This window comes from Haplochromis burtoni, unplaced genomic scaffold, assembly GCF_018398535.1.
Source record: "Haplochromis burtoni strain Fernald_Lab_line unplaced genomic scaffold, NCSU_Asbu1 Contig_449, whole genome shotgun sequence".
NCBI classification, from domain to species: domain Eukaryota; kingdom Metazoa; phylum Chordata; class Actinopteri; order Cichliformes; family Cichlidae; genus Haplochromis; species Haplochromis burtoni.
This window is the reverse complement of record NW_024582810.1, coordinates 401169-410732: the sequence shown is the minus strand read 5'-3', so window position 1 is coordinate 410732 and position 9564 is coordinate 401169. Positions and strand designations below refer to the sequence as shown.

The 9564-nt window shown below is 43.2% G+C and overlaps 1 protein-coding gene across 1 annotated transcript in view; it reads left to right on the top strand.

Annotated features, from left to right (window-relative positions):
• Positions 1-9564, top strand: part of dcc (DCC netrin 1 receptor) — a gene marked incomplete at its 5' end in the record, with an annotated part of 257227 nt that overhangs the window by 44186 nt on the left and 203477 nt on the right. Inside the window, one exon of the mRNA XM_014341226.2 lies at positions 8823-8977. Coding sequence (XP_014196712.2) covers positions 8823-8977 — 155 coding nt within the window. The remainder of the gene's footprint in view (positions 1-8822; positions 8978-9564) is intronic.

Sequence of the window (9564 nt, the reverse complement as noted above, 5' to 3'; positions counted from 1 at the left end):
ATATATATATATATATAAGTACAAGTAATACATTACCTAGCATGCAACTCCGCTTAGATTGTCTGTTCTAATCAATGGACTATAAAATTACTGAGTAAATATTTTTAGCTAAAATTCAATTCATGGCCCCTCATGTAGGCCATGTTCCCTGTACATAGATTCAACACAGAACATAAATAAAGCTGAAGGACTCGTCATTAGCCAGTATGAGTGCCATGTTCCTCAGTTTCACAGTTACATCCACCCCACACTCACAGCTGCAATACTCTCTAAAGGTAAAGGCTTGAAGTTTTACAGTGGGACTTCGCTAACCAGTGGGTAAAGTCATGGTGACTGCGTCTAGCATTCCTGTACGGTCTGTCACTAGAAACTACTACTGCAGAGGCTGATGTGTCAGTATTTTTTTTTATCTGTCACCCCAACTTTACAGAAGTCTTTCACTAAATTGCTGCAGTTTCCCTTTAAATGTCCCCACATTATGGACAATACATTTACATCACTTAAAATTAAGGTCAGCAGTGGTGGATGAAAATGATATGCAAAATGGGCTCAACATCCAGCAGCAGCAGCCATGTTAGCCCTTCACTCTTCAATGATAGTGGCTTTACAGCCCATTAACTCTTTGAGGCATCATGCGCGCAGAGTGGATGATAAGGTGTGTGTGGGGGTGTTTGAGCCTCCATGGATAAACTTAATGACTAATAATTGGTAGTTAAGTGCAGATTGAAAGAGCCCGCTAACGAGTGTCTGCTCAGAATTCAACTGTGTGTGTGTGTGTGTGTGTGTGTGTGTGTGTGTGTGTGTGTGTGTGTGCGTGTGTCTAAAGCTATAGATGTGTGTGAGTGCCCTTCACTGGATGCTATCATGATGATAGCACACACACAGCAGATGTTCACTGAAATGAATGATGGTGCTGATTTCCATTTGAATGCTGAGTGGAAGTTATCAGGTGCAGCTATGGAGGGACAGCATCGCTGATGCTGTGTATGAGGCAGATGATAAAAAGATCACAACAGCACATAACAGTCGTATTGTTTCAGATTCTCTTTGTTTTGTGGCTTTGCATTAACTTTTCTCTATGATATGATGGGAAATGATAATCCATGTTTACCCAGACGAGGTGGAGTCAGACTTGTTGTGTCTGGCTGGGGTGGGAGAGGGTCAGCTAGTTGTTGATGCATTCCATTACCATATGAATGACCGCTCCTCCAGCAGGAAATCACATTAATACACCGCCCTGCCTGCTGTTGTTCGCATTATTAAAAGAATGAAAAAAAAGGAAAAATAGGTGCCAGGAAGCGCACACACACTTTTGTATAAACCTCTCCTTAGATGACCAGGTAATCAGTGCTAAACTTGCAGCATCCAAACAATCAATGGACGCTCAGGGACTTCCCCAAACAGAACAAAGGCTGCTGGGTAATCAGCCAGTGAGCTTCGACTGTAACGAGGGAGATTGCTGAAGAGGAAGAAACGGACAACATTTATTCTTTAGTCGATTCTTTTTTTTCTTCGTTTGTTTAAGGAAAACTTTTTATATATTTTTTGTCTTTTCTGAACGAAGACACTACAAGCAGACACCAAACACATGAAAACACACCTGAGAATCGTTGAGCTTGTCAGGTACAATCTTACATGTCCCCCTATATTTTGTACATGTAACGTATGGTGTTCTCAAGGGGTCAAAAATAGAAGAACATGGTGTTATCCTACAACCCTCAATGTAAAATATCATTATCTAAAGAGTGTGCCTTCACGGTGTAGTTGTTAAGACATTTGCCTTATACACAGGAGATCTCCACTTTGAGCGCAGGAGAAGACACAAACTCATCCCCAGGGAGAAAAAAAAAAATACTGTGCCAAATTAAAAATGTGGATCCCTCCACAATGAGGGAGCAAACAAAAGTAGCTGTGTTTCGGTCTCATTGGCAGAAACACAAGTAGCTCTGGCGAAAACAGCATGAAGGTTAAACTGAAGTCTGCATCCTGCTATTTTAGGGACAAATTTACCACATTTGGTGTTTGCATTTAAAAAAAGGACTGTCGGTATTTACAAAACGGGATTGCATGTAAAAGGTGGGAAACCTTTTGCATATTCTGTGAGTTAGTGATGTGTCGGTCGCGAACAAAACGGGTCTTAGAGCCAACTCTTTGAAGTGAATGACGCGAGCCGTGGGTTTTTTTTCCTTTCTCTCACCCTCTCTTGCACTTTTTTTCACTTCACTCCACACGCTAGCCTTTGCTTTGCGCTGGGAAGAGGGGGGAGGGGCCGTAGTTACATTCGCTGTAGCACAGGAACAGAGCCGGAGGGAAAGAGACAGAGAGCCAGGGACAACAACGTCACTTTAGAAAAGTATAGTAATCATCCACAACTATTTTCAGTTGCGGATGATAAAGGATTCAGAAACTTTATTCATGCAGCCCCATATGACAGAGAATGTGAATCTTCTTTTTGTTTTCATATTTTTTCATATTTATATTTAATTGCCTCTCCGTGAATCGCTACCTTATCGTGGTGGAGGGCTTTGTGTGCCCCAGGGATCTCAGGGGCTATGTTGTCTGCGTGCTTTTGCCCCCTGGTAGGGTCTCCCATGGCAAATTGGTCCTGGTGAGGGACCAGACAAAGAGCGATTCAGAAGACTCTTATGAGGAAAACATTGAGGGAACAGGTTACCGGGGCCTCGCCCTGGAGCCAGGCCAGGGGAGGGTGCCCGAGGGCGAGCATCTAGTGGTCAGGCCTTAGTCCATGGGGCCCAGCCGGGAACAGCCCGAAAAGGGGACATGGGCCCATCCTCCCGCAGTCCCACCACCCACAGGACGCGCCGTAGGGGTGGGGTGCATTGTGTGCCGGGCGGTGGTCAGGAGCGGAGCCCCTGGCTGACTGACCCCCGGCTACCAAGACTGGCTATTGGGACATGGAATGTCACCTCTCTGGTGGGGAAGGAGCCTGAGTTACTGCATGAGGTTGAGAGGTATCGGCTAGATATAGTCAGGCTCACCTCTACGCATGGCTTGGGCTCTGGAACCAGTCTCCTGGAGAGGGGCTGGACTCTGTCTCAGTCTGGAGTTGCCCCTGGTGAGAGGCGGCGGGCTGGGGTGGGTATTCTAATATCCCCTCGGCTTGCTGTCGGTATGTTGGGGTTCTTCCCGGTGGATGAGAGGGTTTGTTCCCTGCGCCTTAGGGTCTAGGAATGGGTCCTGACTGTCACCTGCACTTATGCGCCGAGTGGCAGTTCAGAGTACCCAGCCTTCTTAGAGTCCCTGGGTGGGGTGCTGGAAGGTTCTCCACCTGGAGACTCTGTTGTCCCACTGGAAGACTTCAATGCTTACGTGGGTAACAACAGCGAGACCTGGATGGACGTGATTGGGAGGAACGACCTCCCTGATCTGAACCCGAGCGGTGTTTTGTTATTGGACTTCTGTGCAAATCACAGTTTGGCCATAACGAACACCTTGTTCGAACATAAGAGTGTCCATAAGTGCACGTGGCACCAGGAAGCTCTAGGCCGCAGGTCGATAATCGATTTTGTTATTGTATTACCAGACCTGCGACCATATGTTCTGGACACTCGGGTAAAGAGAGGGGCTGAGCTGTCAACTGATCACCACCTGGTGGTGAGTTGGATCAGGTGGCGGGGGAGGACGCTGGACAGACCCGGTGCACCTAAACGCGTAGTGAGGGTGTGCTGGGAACGTCTAGCAGAGGCCCCAGTCCGCGAGATCTTCAACGCACACCTCCGGCAGAGCTTCAACAGCATTCCGAGGGAGACTGGGGACATTGAGTCCGAATGGACCATGTTCAGCATCTCCATTGCCGAAGCTGCTGCATTGAGCTGCGGCCGCAAGGTGGTTGGTGCCTGCCGTGGTGGTAATCCCCGAACCAAATGGTGGAGCCACCAGGCTGAAGAAGGAGTCCTATCGGGCTTGGTTAGCCTGTGGGACTCCGGAGGCAGCCGACAGGTATCAACAGGCCAAGCGGAATGCGGCTCGGGCAGTGGCTGAAGCAAAAACTCGGGTGTGGGAGGAGTTCGGAGAGGCCATGGAAAAAGACTTTCGGACTGCCTCGAAGAGATTCTGGCAAACCGTCAGGCGTCTCAGGAGGGGAAAGCGGTGCTCTACCTGCACTGTGTATAGTGCTGGCGGAGCGCTGCTGACGTCGACTGAGAAAATTGTCAGGCGGTGGAAGGAATACTTCGAGGACCTCCTTAATCCCACTGACACGTCTTCCGAGGAGGAAGCAGAGTCTGGGGATGAGGGGGATGACCGCCAACTTCCGGGGGCGAGGTCACTGAGGCAGTTAAACAACTCCTTGGTGGCAGAGCCTCTGGTCTGGATGAGGTCCGCCCCGAGTTCCTGAAGGCTCTGGACATTATAGGGCTGTCCTGGCTGGAAATCCCATTACTACTGTGAGTTATAGGAAGGATTCTTTTTAACACTTTGCCATTCTTTGGCCGCTGATTTATACCCCCCCCAAAAAAAAACAAAAAAAAAACAAAAGAATAAACTGACATGATCATTTCCACTACTTGTTCTTCACTTCCTCTTACAAAACTATAGAGTCAACCTTCAGAATAAAATGGATTTAAGGCTAATTTTGAAAGAAGTCTTCCAGAGTGAAGTCAGTTTTCAAAACTTAGTTCCACGTGTCCTAGCTTTGTTTATCCAATCAAATAGATGTGCCCATCTGGGATTTTTTTTACACCATTTAAAAAAATAATTGGCTAACCAGAGCTGATGCTGTTTGCATGTCACGTGGGAGGTAAGGTAATGATGGGAAACACTCTGGAGATTCAGCTGTGCTGATCGATTGATACTAACAACACAACACTATACAAGACAGAGACACAAACTGCATTTTACCTAATAGACTATAACAATGCTGGTCTTGTATTTTTAGCCTTTATGGACTCTGGATTTGTGAGCACTTCTGTATGTTTTAGTTCTTAGTTATATTAATATTTTTTACAAATATTTTAGTTTTGACTGAAACTTTTATATATATGTTGCTTAGTAAATATAACTAAAGTATAAAATGTCATAGCAGGTAAATTGCAGACACAGGACATGATTTGTTTGGAAGAGTATTAAACAAGAAATATCTCTAAACAAATGTCTTATATCGTAAGGAAAAGACCCTACATTATTTTACTGAAAACCCAACGACCTGACATTCACCATAAGCAAAAATTCAGATGTGGTGGGTAGGAATAATTTAATAAGAATAGATTTCTGACAGAGTCATAGACATTGTAAGGAATAGATGTAGCTTCTGGAAAACAGCCTTCAGTTTGCTTTCTCTGTGACCTCAGTAAACACTTCTGATTATTAAGGGCTCAACCACTAGTTTCAGGTCAAAATGAATTAAACATGAAGGCCATTTTGTAAATTATGGTCATTATTAAATCCAGAAAGAAAGATTATCCAGGGTATGTTCATTGGCTAATGACTTGTCAATCACCATGTTCAGCTAAAAGCCTCAAAATAAGACTTCACCAACCAACCAGCGATGTTGTGTTGGCTACACCTATTTTTTATACTCATTATGAGGAGCCATTTATGGACAGGGGAGGGGGCAGCCATCTGCCATAACTAGTTGGGGGTAGAGGGGAAAGTGAAGATCGACTTATTCTGAAGGTCAAATCACAACACCGGGTAAGGCATTAGCCATAAAATACTGTTTACACATTTCACTTTCTATGTTGCTGAATATTTGAATTGTTTTCTGATCTCCACTGGGGAATGTGAACTTAAAAAAAAAATATACAGTATGGAGTGTTTTGTTTGTTTGTTTGTTTTACATGTCCAAATATTAACTGTTTGCAGGTGAATATTATGGTACCCAAGCACATAACACTACACAGGCATAAATATCCCGCAATGATGATTGCTGAGATCTAACCAATGCTGTCATTTAACCCTTTTAAGCCAGTAGGAGCGGGCACGCTCCGTTTTGCGCAACTATTTTTAAATCCCGGTAGCTCTGCAACCACGTAAGCTAGCGCAATCATTTTTTTTGCATATGAAACTGGAGGAGTTGTACTTACATCTTATGCCATCAGCTCGTCCTAGGTCACAGTTTCCTTCCACATATAGCTTTGCAAAAACTGCATAAAAAGCACTTGCAGCAACAAAAGCATAATATTCCAGAAACACGCTTTGCCGATTCGATCAGCTGTTTGTAACACTTCCTACATTGGAGTAGATGTCAGTGCGAAATACCGCATGTCCGCCATTGCCTGCCCGAAACTGTCTCTGTGTTAAAATGTATTTGTACTGTTGTATTTTGATATTGAACTTCTCAAAAATATCACAAACTAAATGATTTTGAGCAATAAAACAACTCAACAAACCAACTGAAACTAAACAGATTTTTTTAAAGAACATAAATGCAAAAAACCAAACAAAATATTAGAAAACTGATAATAAACGAATAACTCTGGATCTTACATTAACTGTTATTTTTTCACTTTGTCAGACAAAATGATAATCAAGACTGTCTAATGAAGAATTCTCTCTAATTGGCTAAACATTCTCATGAAGTGACATGTTATGACTTAACTAGTGCAGCTGAAACAATTCATACCTCTGAAATTCATTCAGACCCAGGTTAAACAATAGTACTGGATAATTAGACACAAGCTCTGACAGGCACAGCTGACAAAACCAGAGCAAACTTGTTATTCTTAAGATGGAGTAAGCAGGATATTGTGGTCTTAAAAACTCAATTAACTTTGTATTTGCAAATAAAAAGTTGTGTGTTCTATCACTCGCTGTAATACAAAGTTTCTCTGGAGCTGCTAAACCCACTTGAACTGTGACCTCAGCACTGAACTGAAGAGGAAGCTGATTGCTTTAGACGTGTTCTCCTGTGTCTCCTGTGTCTCCTGTGTTTAGTTACTTAGACTAATTCTTGGAAGCCGTGTTGTGATCTGTGTCGTATGTACCTGAGTGTGTAGTTTGTCGGTGTGGTGAAGAGGCAGCCGCTCACACTTTAAAGGAAATCGTTACCTCTTAATTAGAGCATTACTGCAGTGATAAAGTTACACCTCCAGATAATGATGTGTCTATCGGAGGCACATACAGAGCTCTACCTCTGCTAACTTTCTTCCTTTTCTGTTCCCTTGCTTTGTTCATTCAACCTTTAGTCTTTTTTTACTTCCCTCTATTCATTCTCACCTTTTATTCTTTTCTTGATTTCCAACTCTTCTTCTCACAATTTTTTTTAATTCTTTTTTTTATTCAAGTTGCAGTTCCACTAATGGCCACTTGAGGCCGCTTACAAAAGTGAGTCAATATCCATAGACTCCTATGTTAAAATGTCCAAACTTAAAGCAGAAATAAACATGTTTACTTTAAAATAAAATGTGTGCCAACATAGGATGCACCAGCCAGCTGCTTACCTCATAACCTTTTAGGTTTAATTCAGCAAAACTATATTTCTAACCACAAGTCTAAGCTTAGGAGCAAAGCAAAAATTACTTTTTGAAAAAAAAAATGTTTTTGATGGCATGCCAGTTAGAATGATTACTTTTTGTCTCCTGGTTTCCAAGGCATGCTTCTGTCTTTTTGTCTCTCTTGGCTCGTCACCATATTCTTTGTGTTTTTACATTTAACAGCTCTTACATACTGTGGCATCATGTATATCTGTGAGTCTGGTGACAGTTACAGGACATTCCCGTGTGTGTGTTTGCTGACACGCAGTGTTTGTAGTCTCGCAGCACTGACAGCGTCAGCGTGGCGCTCTGTGCTACACAAGGCCCTTCAGGCTTCCTCCTCTCTGCTGAGGCTCAAAATGGCTTCTGTCTCACATCTCCGTTCTCAGTCATGAGCTACTGACGCGTGTTCAAAGACGACAACAGAGCTGGAACATGGCAGCCGCTTCGCCTGCCTTCAAACCTGTTTACAATCGAGTGAGCTGAAGACAGTTCGCTATGACCTCATACCTGAACGCTGCTCGGTCTGTCAGCTGCTTCGGTCACTTTGCATCTTAATGGCTTGAACCTCTCCCACAGAATCCAGACCACTGATACGATTAAAAGGGTTAAGTTGTGGTGTTAAACGATTGGCAGTGACTCCCAGTCTCTCAGTATATGAGTTTAGCGCCTCTATAGACTGTTTACTGTGTTTTTGCTTGCTTCGGGTACTCTGTCTGATTCCTATAGCCATATTTCTTGTTATAATAGCTTTTGGTCTTTGTTTTGGAGAAGGGAAACCACAAAAAACAGGAAAGAATGCCAGCTAACCTGACCCCAGGGTCATGCTAATGTCACATTAATGCAGGAAAAGTTCTAATTGATTTTCTCAACGCAGTATTGATTCATGTAGTAATGCTCGCGTCTGTTTGTTGGAAGTACTGAAACACCGTAATGTTTGTTTCTGACTCCTTCACTATGTTAACTAGTTGCTATGTTTTCTGTTGTTTGATTTGAAACTAAGAATTTACCAGATTAATCTGCTGCTGTGTTCACTTAGTTAAGCCTCAAGAATTGCAGCCATCCTCCAACTAACACCTGAAAATGTTAAGTTAATCAGCAGCTGTCTGTGAGCAGATGAATGTGTGATGATCCACTGAGGCTAATGAGATCAAACACATTTAGGGCTTTACTAATAAGCTGATGGCTCAGGTTATATTTCTGTTAATTAGTCAGTAATTAACTGAGGCTGTTATAGAAACTTGTTAATGTGAAACATAATCCCAAAAGGTAACTAAGTAAAGGTGTGTGTGAACACTCGGACTGAGCAGCAGTAGCATTGATGCAGAGATGCTCCAGCATGCAGGAAGAGGTGTTTATATGTGCTGTTTTCACTCTATGTTTCTGCAGTGCCTCCTCAGTTCCTCAACTACCCGACCAACACGTACGCCTATGAGTCAACCGACATCGAGCTGGAGTGTGCTGTGACAGGAAACCCGCCGCCGACCGTCCGCTGGATGAAGAACGGGGAGGAAGTCATCCCGAGTGACTACTTCCAGATAGTGGTGAGTCACTCAGAAAAGTATACACATACAGTCCTTGTGAAAAATGTGGACACACCTACAGAGGTAAACTAAGGCCACCTTAGCTATGAAATACCACATATGGAGTTCTGTAGCAAATAAAAGTATTAAAAAGTAGCCTGTGTTTCACATTTTAGACCATAGCCTTACACGCGTCACCTGTTACTACACGTTATAACTCTTTTATCTTTTCACCAGTATTAATTCAATAGCTTCCAGCCTACAGTAGTTACTGTGTGTAAAATACCCATCTGAAAAAAGGGCAAACAGACTGTAACTGTAATACACATGTATTCCAAGTTTACTAGGTACATATTGTTAGTACTGTTTTTTGCCTTAAGAAAAGCTTAAATTTTTGGTCTCTTAGATTTACCAAGGTGCTAGAAACAGAGGTTTTGGTCCATATTAGCATGACAGCATCACCTAGTTCCTGCAGATTTGTCAACTGCACATCCATGAAGCAAGTCTCTCATGCCACCACTTCCCAAAGGTCCTGTATTGGATTGAGATCTGGTGACTGTGGAGATCGTTTGAGTACAGAACTCACTGTCATGATCAAAAAACCAGTT